Below are 19,704 nucleotides of genomic sequence, written 5' to 3' on the forward strand. Positions count from 1 at the left end.
CGTGGATATAAGTATTGGCCAACTTGCGACCTGCTCAGTTCACATTAATTCGTACATAGGACTCTCAAATGCTCTTTTTTTAATTTGTATTTCAAAGAATAGCACTGTGACACATAACAGCTCGGGAATGCTCAAGAAAATTCCGTCAGCCAGCCTGGAATCCTAGCATCTTGCTCTCACACAGCAATCACCCACTACTCTCAGGAATCTGATACCACCTTGGAAACGGTGCAATTAATAGATTTCAAATTCTGTCCAATCTGAATCACCACCAGTTGGTTGGAACCGAACCAATTTGTAAGTCGAATGTTACTTTAGTTGCCCTTCATTAGTGTACCCCCATTTTCAAACTAGTGGGACACATAAAGCGAGGACAATCGACTTTGGCCTGGACGGATCTATTGACACTAACAAAGATGTTATATAATGAAATTGTGAATATGTTTGATTTTCGAGAAGGTTTGTTCAAACCTCACTTTGTGTTTGCTGTTAAAAACGTAATATTGGAATATAATATTGTGAATGTGCTTAATTGCTGTTGAGATTGTCATGATTGTTTTCTGTTTTTAGTGTCAATAAATTTTTCAAACCAAAAAACATAAAGCCAGTCTTTTGTAACGCATTTTGAGTTGAAGAAGAGTGTATGGCCTAAACAGAGACCATGAACAATGATGGGTGGACAATAATGAAATGCAATGAAATGAAATGATCTGCATTTATATAGCGCTTTTCAAGTCAACGCAGACTTCCCAAAGCGCTTTACAATGTGCTTCACATTTACCCCTTCACCCACACTCACACACCAATAGCGGCCGTGCAGCCATGCAAGGCGCCAGCCTGCTTATTGGGGGCATTAGGGGTTCAGTGTGTCACCCAAGGACACTTCGACATGTAACACGGAGAAGCCAAAATTCGAACTGCGATCTCTTGTTTCCAAGGCGAGCGCTCTACATCCTGAGATAAGCAGGCAAGAGAAGCCCAACCTCAATTTATAGTCTCAGGCCAAAATTCGGGTCGGGCTTGGGCTCAGGCTCCGGCTGAAAATCTTACCTCTAGGCTAAACTTGGCGTACAAACAACAAAATTGAATGTATCTCCACATGAAGCATCCTCTTCCAAGTTTAACGGCTGTTGGCACGATCGCCTTGGTGGATTACTTACCCCTAGCCAAACATAGTTTGTGAAACTGGTGACGCTTCTCAAGACCAGCTAGCTGGCGTTCAGAAGCCAACTCGGAATCTGATTGACTTAACCAACAGCATTTTCAAAGACTGATAATCTGGGACATGGCCTTCAAGATATTTTGTGAAGGCCTCTGGGTTAATTTAGTTCAGCAACCGTTAATGGCGTACTGGTGTTGTCAAAAAGGGGTAGTGTGTATCATTTGACCATTCGATGGCACTGTATTGTGTCATGCAACTGAAAATGAGTATTGAAAAGCATGAACTACAGAGACCTAAACCACACACTTTTTTTGTCCAACCTTTTCACAAGTATTTTTTTTTTTTGGGGGGGGGGGTGCCCATACCAGAAAGATGACAATCGTAAAAGCTAGGTGAGACTCATGGTATGTCAAATAAGTGCAAATGTCTCGAGTAATGAGGTTTTTTTTAAATTGCGTGTTTCTATATTGTTATTTTCTTATTAATGTAATGATTTATACCTTTAGGGAGGTGCCAAATAATACACACTGTTTCTTTAAAAATATTCTCCAGCAAAAGTATGTTTAAGTGACCAGAGCTTTTATGTAAGCTACAATGAGTTGAATCACTTCCCGTCCACTGATTTTGAAAGTATATATTTCAAAGTTAACGGTACACATAATCTGTAGTCTTCAATAAATCACTTCCTATACGCGGGCCTCATATTCTAACGATGCCAGCGTTTCTGATGACTTTAAATCAAATTAAATCGTTTTGTGTTTCCAGAGTTCTGCACTGAAATTTTGTCGAAAATGGAAGCGGCTGCGTCGGCCAGTCGGGCGCCAAGTACAATACTTGCGTGGGATTGAAGTGAGAAATTCATACTGTGTTTAAGACAAAACCGTTTACAAACAAACAGCACTGGTAGCAAGAGTCGTGGAGAAAGTGAGACCTTGCCTCCCACACACTTATTTCTTGTTATTGTCTCCTTCTTGTGTCTCAATACCTTGCTACCATGGGAAATGATGCCGAGCATGAGATGCTTTTCATCCATTTCCACTTAAATTGGAATCTAGAATGTTGCTTTGGACACATGGTGTGCTGAAGAAAACCATGTTTGTGCTTAAGTATTTAGACCATGGAAGAACTCATCAAATCTAGACTTGACTTAATGTTCCACGGGTAAATAATTGAGCTCAAATGTTGTTGTTTTTTTGTTTGGTTTTTTTTTGGTTCATTTTCAGTTTGTGCGTGGTCCTGCTGAGTCGTCGTAGGTTCAAATATAATATCGCACTTGGAAAAATGTGTTTCCTTCCCGATTCTTGCTGATGAAAGCCCGTTAGAAACGAGGGTTCTTGCTTACTTAGACCAGTGTAACAGTCAACAGGTCTGACTTGAGGACCCACCATCCCATCTTAATTCCAAGTGCAACCCAAATCAAGAAAAATCCACGTATTGAATTAAAGTTTTTTTAGTTTAAACCAGAGATAGCAGAATTAACCATTAGAATATAAAACTATTTTTTTTTAAAACAACAGCAAAACCAAAATTACTTTAGGTAATAATATTCCCTTCAATGCTCCATTAGCTGCATTATTAATGAAATCCAAAATGTTTTAAATGCAATGAAAAAACATGAAATAAAGAAGTTCATCGTTTTTCTTGGACCTGGCAGCCGTTCTGCTGTCCACCACAAGGTGAAATACACTTGTGTGGCTGTGATCTATTATATGTGATTACATATTTCCGTTGGTGATAGGAAAGAGTGGCTAACTTGTTTGGGTGTTTGGGCATTTGGGTTGGCCATGGTCCAAACATGTTTGTGTGTGTTTTTTGCTATTTTTTCCCCTTTTTTATTTTCTTTATTATTGTATGTGTTTTTCTGTCTGTCGGTCACCCCTCTTGAGGGATATGACCAAGGTAAATAGATAGACATATTTCCGAGACCAGGGGCTGAGAGAGCAAATTAATGTCCAGCGTGGCGGCTCTTTTTTCTGTTCTTTCTGCCTAAAACGAACAGCACCCATGCTCTAAGTTGGGGTGCGTGTTAAACACAAGGTTTTACGGTACTTGTGCAATGATTGATCAGTCGAAAAATATCGCCTCATCACAATCGTATCGCATTGGATGCAATGGGAAAAGAACCCGGATCACGGCGAGTGATATAGATGACATCTGAAAAGGTGTTAGATATGATGTCATTATCAAAATATTTTCACTTTCCTATTTATTTTTATTCCATTGTCATATTTTTACTCACCCCTCATAAGAGAATGGAAAAATTATGTGACCCCCTGATGGAAGCAGTGTATGATAGTCAAAATAATGAACAACAGTGAGCAATAATAGTCCAAATAACGAACAGCCCTGCCATCCTAGAAATCTCCTTTGCAAGTGTCCAAGAGTAATAACGCAACTACACTGTTCATCGCAAACAAGCAACATACCATTATCAGAGAGCAAACAAATCGTTAAGAAATCAGAATAAATAAATAAATCTACTCACACTGCCATTTAAAGTAAGTTGTGTTTAAGTTGTGTTTAAGCCTCTTTATTGTGCCTTGATTTACAATGATAGGGAGTTGCAATAAAATTGAATTAAAATATATATGTTTTTTATCAGATAGAGAAAACAATATATACATTTATGTTTTTTGTTCTCTCTCTTGTTTTTCAAACGAAACATTTTATACTAAAAGTCAAAGTCATGTTTATTTGTATAGCCCTTAATCACAAGGAGTCTCAAAGGGCTGCACAGCCTAAAGACTATTATTACTAATATTTATCACACCAAAAAAAACCCCGATAAAAATAGTACAAAACCACTACTACAGTGATAATTTAATCAAAATTACTACTCCAGAAATATTACAGAACTACTAAATAAATACTTCAAAAATACTATGACAAAAATACTATTACAGTAATACTATAAATACAAAAATATGATGGAAATACTACAAAACACTAACATACTCTACATTTCACTCTGAGTTACAGATGACTCCAACTGAAAATCACTTATTAACTGTTTTTTTTTCATCCAGCCTCAGCCTCTTTTTCATAATCAAGTTTTTCTAAAACCCATCATGTGGACAAAATTATCTGGACCCACAAAATCCCATGTAGCATTTCCCAAAAGGCAAAGGAATTATTTCTATCGCCAACAATGTCGGACTTCTCGACCCTTGCTATGGAGCCACATGCACATGCGGGTCTTTGGCGTGCCCGTTTTTTCAAAAATGTTTGAGAATGGAAAACTATATGCTGTCTTTCATACAAAATGGGAAACATTCTTAACATTTTCCAAATAATATAGATGAATACAATGCCTCTTCTTCCTTGTAAGGCTTAAATAAGGCTTTTGATTTTTTTACTGCTCCAGTCATTTTTTATTTTTCATTTTTTATTTTTTTTTGTCCTGTAAGGCTTTTTTGGATTGTTGACCGGAAGGCTATTGCAGCTTTTCATAATGTCCTCAGGATAGCGACAAAGTGACGTGGATTTTGTCCTCAATAAATACAGTTGTGCACTAAAACGGCAAGATGTTTTTTATAATTAATTTGTAGGGGAAAAAAAAATGTTATTTGTTAAACTAATACTTGAACCTATAAGTTGGGTCTGTTTTTGTGTTTTTAATAAACAAATAAATTAAGGTTTCTACTTCACATGTTCTGATGTGTCCTGTGCCCTGAAACTATATTGGAACGCAACCCTAGCAAAAACAACAACAATACATACGCTCCCCAACCTACGACCCCTCGACTTACGAAAAACAGGAGAGACAATCATTTATTTGGGATTTCGAAAAATATCCGGACATTGCTGTAAATTAGTATTTGTATTATGTGCACCTTTTTCCGAGTACAGGACATTACTGTAGTGCTTTATTTCCGCCGCTACCGGCGTGTGGCGCTGTGATAGGTAACCCACCATACAACATGAAGATGAAATTTGCTTCCTCTTCCTAGTTCGTTTGTAAACATTTTATACTGTATCTCCAGCGCGCTAAGGACTTTGACATCTTTATTGTTCATTATCTTGTGCATCCATTCAATATGGTTGGGGTAAAGTGTAATGAAGAGGTGAGCCTTTTCATTTGAAATGAAAGTGGAATAAGAAAGCTTGATGTGGTTGAGAAAATGGTTGGATCACTTTTATTCTGCCACTTTCTACAACGGAGTTGGAAGTGGCCTAACCCCTAAAGCTCATCTTCCAAAAGTAACTTAATTCTATTTATCTTTATAGAGTATATTATTCTATGAAATGTTTATTATTTAGTACAAAAAAAAATACAGCTTACTTATACAAGCCTTAAACATACTTACATAAACCTTAAACATACAAAATATAGTACCGAAGCAACTTACGAACAGATTCAAGTAGGGCAATCTGTGTTGTTGTTTTTTTTTCTCCCAATGATGTTTTATTTGCAATTACCTCTTTAGCAGGTTGAACGGCAACTCTACTCAAAACACTTAAAAAGTTTTCCTTTGAAAGCTTTGCTCTTAAATTAAATCAACACGTAGGACCTTTTTCTTATTGGCAATTAACTCAGTTGCAGTGACATGAAAGGCTTTTTCAAATTAAAGTCGAGACTGCGATGATGGAGAGGTCCAATTACTACCTTTACAATCATTTGCTGATTTTGATCATCGCCTCTTGTCATTATGAGTCTGCTTTGAAATCAAAGCAATCAAATTCTTTTTGATAGCAAATGGAAAGCTTGACAGGTGTTCTATTCTCCCCCTATGATGGTTTTCACATTACAGCCACACTTTTTTTAAGGCTTTGTTGTGGAACCAGAAAACAGTGATGCGGGTGATTTAAGGTAATTGGGAGCGCTGATGAGAAGCGTTTTTATTCTTTTAGATCTCCCTGTAGGGAAACGGAGCATTCCTCCAGTCTCGCCTGTCTGTGTACGCCAGGGGTCATAAACTTGGATTACCTGGGGCCCGCCGGTAACAAGAGTCTGGGTGAGGCTGGGCCGCTGTTTTGCTAAAACGTCCTACTCTGTTGAGACACTGTAGGCTGATATGACAGTGATTTAGTTTTCTTTATTATCAAGTAAAAACACTGAGACTCAAATTATTGCAAATTGAACTTTAACTGAGGATATAAAACGAGGGCTGACATGCATACATACGCTGCGTGATTACTGTAGTTAAAAAGTTACCACCGAAAAACACGCCGGGCTTAAAAGTTCGGTCAGAGTCCAATAAGACTTTAAGTGCTAGTGTGTAATCTTTGACGACATAATGGCACTGTTGTCTAATGCAAACGAAAAGTCAAGTCATATTTATTTGTATAGCCCTTTACCACAAAAGTCTCAAAGGGCTGTACAGAGCACAACAACAAAATAACTAGTAAAATAAAACATCAGCTATGTAAAATATTTTTGTGGGAACGGACATATTTTGAGCAAAATATGGAAAGAGTAAATATGTAACTTGGTTCACATAGAATCCAAATACCAAATATGATTAGATCAATGATAATAATATTGTAATGTAAAGTTCATAACTAAAAGGGAGCTAGATAGCTAATTAGATCCACAGCAAGCAACATCAGGGCAGACAAACATGGCAGCAATTTAAGTAGGGATTCCATTTATGTAAACCAAATACTTATTTCACGACCTTTAAGTCAAGTCATGTGTATTTGTATAGCCCTTAATCACAAAGACTCTCAAAGGGCTGCACAGATCAAAGACTATTGCAAACTATTATTACAGACTATTATGACACCATCCCCTGATATTGTCAACATAAAATATAGGTGATTCATATGCTATAGAATAGAAGTGCGTTTTAAGCTTAGATCTAAACATTTCCACTGAGGTTGCAGATCGAAACTCAGGGGAAAGAGCATTCCACAGCACCGAGGCCCGGATGGAGAACGCTCTCGAACCTGCGCGTCTCTTCTTGGCTCTTGGGATCACTCGTAGACCAGCATTTTCAGAGCGAAGGCTCCAAACCGGAACATAGGGCGAAATTAAATCTGAAAGATATGAGGGAGCTAGTCCATGCATGATTTTCTATACTACCAACAGAACCTTAAAATCACATCTTAAGCTAACAGGAAGCCAATGCAGGTTAGCTAAGATCGTGGTAATGTGATCAAACTTTTTTGTCTTAGTTAAAAGCCTCGCTGCAGCATTTTGTACTAGCTGAATGCTCTTGATTTTGGACTAGCAGTGCGTTTTTTATTTTTTTAAATGAAAAATAACCTTGGTAAGGTATTTGCTGTATTATTGCCTAGTATTCAAATTTATTTATTTTTTCTTTTTTTTTTACTGAATAAAAGTTTTTGTACCACTAGGAGGCACTAAATATTACACACTGTCCCTTTAAACAAACTAAATAATCATAGTTTTCAACTAAATGTATCATCACTGTTAAACACAAATATGATAAGTTGAACGAAACTTATACTTCCTAGGAAATCACATGCACACTGGACATTGGTATGACGTCTCAATGGGTAGAATGCAATTTCAGAACACTGCATCAGGTTTTCCACAAGAAAAGCTCTGACAAAATATTTCGAAGTTCTCAAATGTCTTCATTTACTTTTTTTAAACAAAATGAGATTAAAAAAATAAACAAATTCAAAAACTAATAAGGAAATCAATCATTCAGAAATAAATACAATAAAGATAGTACAGGGATATAAACCACTGAAGAAACCAGATATAGCTGACTTTTCATTTATTCAGTTCAATTGCCTGTACCAACAGTTCTTTAACGTTTTACTTTCAAAACAAGAATGGAAGAGTGAATATGTTTTGTACATGGCTTCTCTTCCTGCTGAAAAAAACCTAACTCAAAAATTGACCTTAAAATAAACCCTAAAATGAAAATTAACCAAAAAAGATGAAAAAAAAACATACCAACCCAAAAACACCAGGAAAAGGTCCACAAAAAGGAAAAGAATCACAAAATTAACTAAAACTTTTTAAATAATGTATTAAATATAACAATAAGTACTAGGCCTACAAACTAACAATTATTTTGAATTGGTTGAATAATTTTTCGATTAATTGATGAATTGGATTAATAAAAAAAAGATATATTTTTTAATTCAAAAATTGAAGTTTTGAACGGGTAGAAAAATAGTGCAAAGAACAATAGAATATTCTATAATGTAAAACCACTTTAAAAAATCAAAATATTGAATCGCTTAACAAACAAAAATACATAAAACTGTATGCTATACACCTGCAAATATGTAAGATAAATCTAATTAAAAACGTCTTGAGGCGCCCTCTGTGGGACCAGAGTGCTATTACAAGCATGTTCTAACAACTGAAGTCTTTTTTGCATTGGATGAATGTGCTGAGTGGCACATAAATCGCGCAACACAACAAATTGATGATGATGATGAATGAAATAATCGATTTTAATTGATGTTATCGATTAGTTGTAGCAGCCATAGACAAATGAAAAGTACGTAAAAAGTACAAAAGCCTGTGAAAAATGTGAATAGGTACTGAAGCAGAACTAAACTCTGCAAAAAGAAAGTACTGGAAAGCAGGAAAAAGTGCTGAAAAGAATGTGGAACTACTTTAAAGTAGTAAAACGTACATATTACTCAAAAGCAACACCCAAAAAATGGTCAAAAAAACATACCTTAAAACGACCACCGACCCAAAAACAAATGGAACCACTCAAAAAACAACCCCAAAACAATCATAATTACATTTGAAAATAATAAATATAAAAAATAACAAAACATTTAAGACAGAATCCACAAGTTATCAACCCACAGGCCGTGTCTTGTCGCCTTGAGGTAGGGGACGTGGTATTTCTTAAGCATCCTCCAGCGGTGGCAGGACACAAAAAGGAATGGCACGTATTATAGGAGATTTATAGGAGTGATAAATACTCCCTCTTTTATACACCTAAAAAAAGCCTTTCATCAGCTTCCCAGCAGTGTGTAGTATGTGCTAGGAAGGATTTATGAGAGGACAGTTAGTTCTCCTTGTCCACCCCTCATGAGATGTATGCTCTGTGTCCCCTCCCAGATGCAGATCTACCTTTACAATTCCGATGACTTTGACAGCCTCGGAGCGGCCATCAAGGAGAGACGCATCATTGCCGCCATGTCCGTCTTCTTTGAGGTAACGCTCCGGCAAGAGAATGGCGTTTACGACACAAAAGAGGGCAAGCGGTCTTCTTGTTATAAACAAGCTGTGGTCCAATTTCAGGGCTGTGTTATTTTGAGGCTTCTGGTTCAAAGGACTATTCCAAGCAAATAGTTGGTATGCACGGTGTTCCAAAAGTCTTTGGCACATTTGAAGTACCCATCCCTCCTTAACTATGAATAATAGTAGCATAAAAGTTGTGACATTTTAAAACTTTAAGTTCTTTTAAGGCTATTGTTTTTCAGACCTATTAATGGCGTTCGCTCCACCAGAAAAGGCATTTTGTACGCTTGAATTTGCAAAAACTGAAATATGGGCTCTTGTACAACGTGCATTTCATAGAAAATTAGGAAAGAAGCCACCAGAGGAAGTCCATAGTGAGATGGTTTGGAAAATTCATAACGGTAGGGTGCTTATGCCCCGCTATAAGAACCAGACGCCCCAGAACCTCAGAGGATGTGATTGGACAAGTTCAAAACTGCTTCCCGTGCAGCTCCAGTAAATCGATCAGAAGAGCCAGTAGGGAACTTCAGTGTCCTACAACAACTGTCTGACGTGTCTTAAGAAGACAACTGCACCTGATGCTTTACAAGCTACTGTTAGTACAAAAGTTGACGTACATTGCTAAACTAGCTCGTCATGACTATTAAATAGCAATGCAACAGAAGATGCAAGATGACGGATTTGACTACCGGCTAATTTTCAGCAATTAGGCAACTTTCCACATATATTTCAAAGTTAACATGCATATGAACCCAGATAAACTTGTTCAGCATCAACACGATTCCCCAAAGGTTGTCATGTTTTGTGCATTGTCGAAGTAAGCTGTCTACGGACCATTCTTCTTTGAAACAGCAACAGTCAACGGTGAGATGTAGCTGCTTGGGGTTGTCCATCGATACGATGATGACCATCTTCTTTTAATTGTGAGTCTGCTGATGTTTGAAGAGTCCGATCCTGGATCCACAGATGCGGTTACAGACAGAGCATGTGAAGGGGGTGCTGGGGGGAGCAGGGGTGGCCTGGCGAGCATGTCTCTTTGCACGCTTTGCTGCACGGTGTTGCATGCGCTGTTCCTCCATGTAATCCATTCCATGTGAGCAGTGGGAGCGCCAGAGGTCTCGGCAGGAAGCAAGTTCCTCCAGTGAGGAGGGGTTTATCCGACATCTCTTCAGGATGTTCTTTATTTGGTCTTTGAACCGCTTCTTCTGCCCACCAGCACTGCGTTGGCCTAGATGTAACTGACCATAGAGGATACGGCGTGGCAGTCTGTGGCTGGGCATTCGAACAACATGCCCCAGCCACCTAAGTTGGCGTTGGGCCATAATGGATTCCATGCTGCAGCTGCCTGCCCTCTCCAACACCTCTGTGTGCGGCACTCTGTCCCTCCATGTGATGCCAAGGATCTTCTGAAGACATCTTACATGGAAGGTCTCGAGGCTCTTCAGATGGCGGCTGTAGATAGTCCATGCCTCACATCCATACAGTAATGTCGTGATACATACAGCTCTGTAGACCAGCATTTTGGTGTGGAGTCTAAGGTTGTTGTTTTGAAAGACCCTTATGATGTAGCTAGACATGCTGGAAAACTGGTTTAAATATACGTTGAGAAAGAAAGATTCTGGTGACATAATTTTTTAACAGGATGGAGCGCCACTGCACTGGAGCCTAAGGGTTAGACCGTTTCTCATCACAACACTGTAAGACAGAAATATTGAGCAGAATGATCACAATCTTATGCTTGGCCATCCAGATCTTCAGATCCCACACCCTGTAATTTTTTGGGGGGGATTTTTAAAGGATTAGTCTATGAGCCTCCCTATTCCAAGAGATGTGAACAAGCTGAAAGCACCAAAAACCAAAGCTGTTGCAACCATTAACGACGCAATGCTGTGTTTGGCAAGAATCTGGCTATCGGCTTGATGCGTGACCTATGCTGCGCACATTGAACATCTTTGAAAATTATATGAAAAAATTAAGATTTCTGAATTTACAAGATGTGTTTTTATATCCTTAATGGTTTACCAGATATCCAGTGTCAAAATGTACCCTAGACTTTTGGAAAACTCTGTATAACCACTCGCATTTGGTTAGCCTCTGCACAGCTGCAAAATCCTATACTCACTAACATGTGAAACTTTTCTCTTTTTGAATTCTAGCTCTTGCTCATTTTACCGTATGTGGCTTCTGGTGTTGCATTTTTCAATTGTTATTGGGCCAGGGCATCCATTTGACATTGACGACAATATTGTGGAGAATAGCACAATACTCTGAGGATTTTGTTTGAATACCCTCACAAGTTGACGGTGTTAAATGTGTCTATTTAAATAAAAACTAAGTTGATATTAGGGCGGGGCAATAAATTGATATATTTCATTATTTTAACACTAGCAGTGACACCTAAATATGCTTTCAAACTGATTTTAAAAATATTGCGTGAACCCATGTTTTAATTATTATGTGTTAACTGGGCTTTATTGTTAATTCATCATAATCGTCCAGACTGATATAATTGTGTTTTTTTTTTATGGGGGGGAAGACCATATTGCCCAGTCCTAATTGATTTGATCAATCAAAAGTAGAATATTAAGCAGCGTGTGATATAGGGCAAGGAACATTTTTATATTGATGATCGAAGATACAATATTTTTTTTAATTCGATTTTGGCATTTGTTTTTATAGTGTGTTGTATATGAGGAGAAGGAATTTATTTACATATATTTTAAAGGGACAGAGTGTATTATTTAGCACTTCATAGTGTTATTAAATATTTTTTTAAAAAACAGTATTGATTTAAGTAGTTTGCAAAACTGCTTTCACTATCATAAACATGCATTTTATAAAAAATACTCATGAGCTGAGAAATTCATATATATTTTATTGGACATGAGCCTCACCTATGGAGCACAAAACTAAAAACCTCGCAAAAGCCTGGGCAAAAAAATTGAAGAAAAATTGTGTAATTTGGTCACCCTAAGTGTCTGTAGTTTGTATTATTCCCTGGCGCTTTTTATCACTCTTTTTTGGTTGCACTAACATTTACTGGTCAAATAATGCATTGTTTTCTTAAAGAAGAAAACAAATGCCACGGTGCAATTTGAGACTAATGCTCTTCCTAAAAACACCTAGTAAATGTTGAGTTATCAATCCATTTATTTACAATCTATTTATTAAACACCTTCTTTATATCTGGTTCATTGTTTTGCTACTTTCTTGTAGGTGTACCTCCATGGTAGGAGATTAATTATCAAGGACTGAATCAAAACACAATATCTCGCCGGTGTTGGACAGAAAACTATAGTTATTTTTTTGTTAATTTCATATTCATTAAGGTAGCAAAAAGTGCAATATGTCGTATGTGTCTTTTCTTGGCTTAATTATACAGATTTTGAAATCAGGTTTCAAGTATCAAAAAGTGCTTGAATTTTGGGGGGGAGGTGCTTGTAAATGCTTGAAATTGTTTTCATGTTTCCCAGCAGTCTGACCTCTATAGACCCTGCGTTCAATGCATTAATTTAATAATAAATCAAGCCTGCTTAAAAAAGACGCTGACGTGCCTGCTCTGGTGGCTTCGCTTTGCTATAGCTTTCCTTTTCCCCCCGTGTCTAACGGCAGCTGATATTAGTTTGTATGGCGTTGTCATGTGAAGTGTTATTACTTTCTTTGCGTCACACTCAACAGGACAGGTTACGAGACCAAGATACCGGCTACTGGAGAAATTGAAAAACGGTCTTTCAAAGTTCTTAAAAAGTGCTTGAATTTGGCTATGAAAAAAAATATGAACCCTGTAAAATAGTGTGCTTGGAGTCCACAAAATATGACAATAATGTTGTTAAAATGAAAACATTTAAATTAAAAAAATCATCAACAGCTTACTCGTATATTAAAATAATTGATTTCCAGAAGAAAAATGCATCGCCCACCCGGTAGGTTGCTTACTTACCGACAGACTATAAATTGTTCCCTCCAGGTCTAAGCACTCAGACTCTTGATATATAACAGCAGGTCCTAATTTCTATTTACTGTAAGAATGCCCCAGAGATTTATGTTCCTTGGAAAAGCATTCATAGGGACTGACAGCTTCAGGCTCCGCTGCGGTGTTACACACTAATTTCTATTAGCCGTATTTGTGCAAATGATGCTAGCTGATCAATGTTCACTAACGCTTAGCTTAATGGCACACCGACAAGGGTCACTGATCTTGTAGGGGATTGCGAAGAGGGAGTGAGCTAGAATGGGGACGCAGGTGTTTAGAATGCAGGTCCACCATCAGACAGTGATGGAACGTGTATTTAGCAAACCCTACCGTATTTAACCGACTATAAGATCCACCTAAAAATACCTATTTGGTCAGAAGTCTACACCTTATAAACCACAGAACGCAATGGACAAACTTGGGAATTCATACAGTTAAAATATGAAATGAAATGAAATGATCTGCATTTATATAGCGCTTTTCAAGTCAATGACTTCCCAAAGCGCTTTACATTGTGCTTCACATTTCCCAAAAGGGGCCGTGATCTGTGCAGCCATGTAAGGCGCTAACCTGCTTATTGGGGGTATTGGGGTTTCAGTGTCTTACCCAAGGACACTTCGACATGTAACACGGACAACCCGGGATTCGAACTGGGATCCCTTAATCCTAAAACGATCGCTCTACCTCCTGAGCTACTGCCGCCCCAGGATAGGATTGCGTAACCATACGGGAAATGCATACAGTAATTATAGATATGCTTTACCATACAAGATTTCACGGTAATACCGTATCTAGCAATGATTGATGAAATCGATAAAGAAATATGCAATGGGAATCGAATGTGTTGGAATTACTACCAGACCGCTGGTTCTCAATTGGTCTGACTTCAGTAACCACTATTTCACCCAAATGACAAGCAATGCCCCAAATCAAGAAGAAATATCCACTTCTAAATGAAATGATTTAGCAGTTTCAAATATATATATATATACCTTTATTTTTTGATTATTTTTTAAAACACAAGATGAGCAGCAAAACCCAAATGACTTAAACTACCGTATATTCACATACACTATGGCTGGATCTAATGAGCAACCAATACAACTGCTCTACAATAGCCACATACTAAAATACATTCAAAATATTATTACATTGTGCACCTGAACATTGAAAATTATTTATTTATGTAGTTAAGAATAATGTACTGGTGAAAAGCTAAGAAGAAAACATTTTCAAAGCATTTACTATACCGCCTGCAGTGCTTCAATGGCAGACACTTGTACACCATTTTCGTTGTTCTCAATCCTCCCTTATTAATATTTTTGGGACCTGTAATTATTGGCACATAATTTATAAAAACAAAACAATACAACAAAATCAAAATAAAATGAGATATGGTCCCTCTTAAGTGTGCCCATTCCACAGGAAGAAGAGACAGAGCAGGGCATTATTGCCATCTACTGTTGTAGAGACAGTGAGTGATGTTTAGTGCCTTCTACTGGTTAAAAAAAAAACAGAAACCATTGATTTGTATTCAGTTCTAGGTAAACAAGAAATTAACTATTGCACAATTATAAAGTCAGTGTTTATAAATATCATAGGTCAAACATTTGTATTTAATTTAAATTGTGCAATCTCTACCTAGAGGCTGTCACCATGTTTGTCTAGCTTCTTGCTGCTACGCTGTGCTCTGTAACACTGTTTTCATTCACATTAGAGAATACAGTGCAATGTAGTGATCAAATATTACATAATGAGGCTTTAAAAAGTGTAATAAACCCTAAATTATTTTCTTCTTCTTCGCATTAATTTGCCAAGGCAAAGGCCCAGGACCCACTGAAAATAGGTCCGCGACCCACTTTTGGGTCCCGACCCACCAGTTGAGAAACATTTCCCTAACTAGACTACTAGTGGTACAAATGATACACGTCAATCCATTAGTCTTTATCGCATTATCTTACCATTTATACTCACAGTGAAAGAAACACTAAGTTGCTTAGTTCATTCTGATAAGTCCAAGTTAAACAGTCTCTCCACTTATTCACTAATGAATGGTTGAGAATGGAGAAAACAAAGTATTTCAACAAAATGCTGTGCAAGCGTTTTTTACGTATGCATAGATATTAAACCGGGAAGTTATTGCCGCACGGGTAAATAAGTAGAAAGACTTTTTAAGCTATTAGAATGCACTATGCAAATCAGTGTTTGTGCAGCTGAGTTCAAATGGTGTGATAATGGGAAAAGCTCTAATGCCATTTTATATGTCCTCTAGTGTTTACCTTATAATACTCTCACCGGCGCAATTCGTGTTAATTCCCCTTCTATACCATGTTTTGCGATTTAGGTCAGTGGCACATGTCAATGCCTTGCAATATTATGTAACCATACCCACGGAAGCTCTTCATGTAGTCTCAATTTTATGCGCCTAAATGGCCAGTGTGCATTATTCTTGAAAAGTAGATGAAAAAGGACCTTTTGGGAGGGTGCGCCTTATGACGCAGTGCGCCTTAAAGTTCGGGAATTACGGTAAATGCCTCTGTTGGATCCTGACAGGCCTATTGCTTACTGCAATTAGCACCCCCATACACAATCCGCTGAGTAGCGTTTCACACAGCGAGGGGTTTTAGTGCGCATACATACGCATCGGCTCCGATTTACCATTTCTAATCAATGAGAGGACTTTTCTGGAGATCCCCATAGGCCTATTAATGGCCTCTAAGGTGCGTGCATTATCCACATTCAGCATTCGCTTCCACGTAATTATTCTGGTTAGACTGACCTGAATTAATGTTAAGCATGGGAAGATCATCCGCTACTTCACGGCACCTTTTTTTATCGGTTCTCATCACTTTTTGTGGGACATAGATAATGTAGCACAAAGCACAGTAAACACACTTAAGGCCTGGGTGCCTCACCATAAAGCAGAGGTAGGTAAACTAGAGCATGCGAGCCACATGCAGCCCTACAGGCTTTTTCATCCGGCCTGCCAAACAAAAATGGTCAAAATAACTTGACAATTTATATGATGGTAAATAAACTACTGTTAATAAAAACATGTTCAACCTTACTATAAAACATACTACATATAACAACAAAGCGTATTATAAAATATATTCGTTGAAAATAGGGACCTCTTGTATTATTTTGCTGTCATTCTAAAGGCAAATGAATAGAAATCCTATAAAAATACTACAAAGAATTATTAGCATAGCAAGGCACAAAAATACAACAATTTTTATGTAACCAGAATACTCCCCACCAAAAAACAAAAAAACCATGACAAAAATTCTATGAAATTACTTAAAAAATACAACTACAGAGAATATTATGAAAGAAATGCTACAAAAATAATGCTACAGGAATATTAAAAAAGAAACATTACAAAAATACAACTACAGTAAAAACTCCAGATACAACACAAAAATTATACCTAGAAAATACTACAAAAATACAACTACAGTAAAAACTACAGATGAGGCACAAAAATTCTACCTTGGAAATACTACAAAAACACTACTATTGTAACGCCTCAAAAATACTGCTGCAGAAATACTACAACATACTACAGAAATAGTCCAAAAATCCAACAGCAAGTGTTTATTTGTATTGCCTTTAATCCCAAAAAGTGTCAAACTGCACGGACCACCATTACAACATCACCTGATCAGAAACCTACAACATACTCAACAAATACAACTACAGTAACACCACAAGACTAAATATCGAATTGAGTGCTTAAAACAAGTCATGTTTATTTGTATACCCCTTAATCACAAGCAGTCTCAAAGGGCTGCACAGACCAGAGACTATTGCAAACTACAGATTATTATTTCACCATCCCCTGATCTAAAACCTACATGAGGGCAAGGAAAAACTCAAAAACCTCAACATGAGGAAAATAAAGACACCTTGGGAAGGGACTGTACCCGCTTCCAGGATAACCAGGCTGCAATAGATGTTGCAATAACAAATAATACACAGATATTGCCAACAGGAAATATAGATCATTAATAAGCTAGATAATAGAAGTGTGTTTTAAGCCTAGATTTAAACAGTTCCACTTAGGTTGCAGATCGAATCTCTTAGGACAAATAAATTACATAGCATCAAAGCTCGAATGGAGAACGCTCTCGAACCTGCGGTTCCTCTCTTGGCTCTTGGGTTCACTAGTAGATCAGCAAACAGTGACCTAATATATTATTTTTCTTTAAATTAACGTCATTAATTTGATGAAACAAACGTATTTAAAAACAAATATAAAGAAATGGAACATGTCGATTTCTGCATATTTGTTCGTATATTCAATCAATTCGGTCCGCCACCCTATTAAAAGGTGTAAATAGTGTTTGTCCTCAAGATTTTCAATTCCGACATCTCTGAATTAGAAACGTCACATTAAATAACAGCTACCGAAGACGGCTCAAAAAAAAAAAAAAAAAAAAAAAACAGTAGGAAAAAAAAATCAGTTGTCTCCAAGGATACATAGCTAAACTCCAAAGATATTCATACCCTTGAGTTAAAGTGAGTTTATATTGATGACATAAGAAAGCGGTGCAGATCTCTTAGAACAGTTATTCTCAACTGGTAGATCGGCGCTCAAAACTGGGTCGTGGAGAGGATGTGAACGATTTTACCAGGCTTTTGCTTTATGACTCACTGTTTCCCTTTGATTTCCTATTCATGGTTTTCCAAGTAAATACGGAAATGGGATAGCACTGTAATATTTAAATCGTGTTTATGTTCAGTTACATTCAACGGAGTGCCATTTTTTTCTGTTTTGACCGCCTTGTAAACCAGGGGAGAGGGTCAATAATATTCTTGTTTTGTTTATGTTTTGTTTATTTCCCGTTGTATCTCATTCCTTGTGATCGCTACACAGAGTAAAAAGCAATCGGAATATACTTCTGTCATAAGACAAGCAAGGATGACAGGCGAGGCATATGGAGATAGAATCAAATGGGACAACATAAAAAACGCAAAGGACAGGAAACTGCAGAGGAGCAGTTCTTGGTTTTACAGTGTCCGTCCAGGTGCTTGAAATCTTCTCAAGGATTAAAAAGCGCTTGTAGAAGCTTGACATTGTTGCCATGTATTTCAACAAGTCTGCTTGAAAATGACTTGTTGAAATACATGGCAATGGATTACCGGTTTCCGGCATTAGTTGGTACGGAATTTTCCTATAAAGCCCCTATGTGTCGTGGCCAAAAAGACTGGCTGTGCATGCTTTACCCAAACGGGGCACTATGAAATGTGTGTTAGGTTAATGATTCAAATTTCTGGACTTGAATTTTGAGTGAATTGCTTGGTATATGGTTGAAATTGTTGCCATGTTGCCCGACGGTCTGACTCGATAGACCCCTCATTAAATGACTCAAAACAGATCATGTCTGCTTAAAAATGACATGACGTGCATCTGTAGGCTTCACTTTTCCATTGCATTTTTTCTTCCCTCCAGACTAATGGCAGCTGGCATTAGTCTGTATGGCGTTTTCATGTAAGCGTCATAACCCCCCAGGCGGGTACTGGAGTAATTAGAAAATTGGCACTGAAAGTGCTTAAAAAGTGCTTGAATTTGGCCTTGAACCCGTATGTAAAATAAATACAAACATCTTGACTTATTAGTAATTACAAAATGCACATTTATATGATAGTTCATGTGTTTTTTGCTCATTCAAATCAATGAAATGAAATGAAATGATCTGCATTTATATAGCGCTTTTCAAGTCAATGACTTCCCAAAGCGCTTTACAATGTGCTCCACATTTCCCAATAGCGGCCTTGCAGCCATGTAAGGCGCTAACCTGCTTATTGGGGGTATTAGGGGTTCAGTGTCTTACCCAAGGACACTTCGACAAGTAACACGGACGAGGCGGGATTCGAACTGGGATCCCTTGATCCCAAGACGAGCGCTCTACCTCCTGAGCCACTGCCGCCCCAATCAATCAATATTTTTCAATATGAAGTTTTTTTTTTACCACTTTGAGGTGTTAAATGATACACAGTTCCCTTTAAAACAAAATTATATAAAACGATTGCCCTTTACTTGGTAAACCACATGAAAAATAGTCCATTGAACCTTCTAAAGTTAATCGTTAAGATATTGCTTGTCACTAAGCATAACGCATTCTGATCATATGAAATTAATCAACTCCCTGAGTGTTTTTTAATAAATGTCACAAAGCCCCTCCCATCAGTTATTGTCTTAAGGTTATTATCATTTGTAATCTCTGCTGTCTTTACGTTTCTTGCAGCTCGGCCAAAAAGATAACCCAGCCGTGGAGCCCATCATCCAAGGCCTGAAAGGAGTAGTTCATCATGGTAAGTAATTAAGAGCAAGAAAGAAGAAGAAGAAAAAACATTGTGCTTTGTATGCAACACTCATTTACAGGGCTGGTACGAGTGCTTGAAATCCTTAAAAATGCTTGCATTATAATGTTGGGT

At 37.5% G+C, this 19,704-nt stretch overlaps 1 protein-coding gene across 1 annotated transcript in view; it reads left to right on the forward strand.

Moving 5' to 3' along the window:
• The window catches only part of ca16b (carbonic anhydrase XVI b), a 252,954-nt gene that overhangs the window by 145,933 nt on the left and 87,317 nt on the right, over positions 1-19,704 (forward strand). Inside the window, exons 5-6 of the mRNA XM_088338154.1 lie at positions 9,168-9,263; positions 19,515-19,581. Of these exons, the coding sequence (XP_088194280.1) occupies positions 9,168-9,263; positions 19,515-19,581 (163 nt within the window). The remainder of the gene's footprint in view (positions 1-9,167; positions 9,264-19,514; positions 19,582-19,704) is intronic.

The sequence above is a fragment of the Urocampus carinirostris genome, chromosome 6, assembly GCF_059441175.1.
Source record: "Urocampus carinirostris isolate Australia breed hairy pipefish chromosome 6, RoL_Ucar_1.0, whole genome shotgun sequence".
Classification (NCBI taxonomy): domain Eukaryota; kingdom Metazoa; phylum Chordata; class Actinopteri; order Syngnathiformes; family Syngnathidae; genus Urocampus; species Urocampus carinirostris.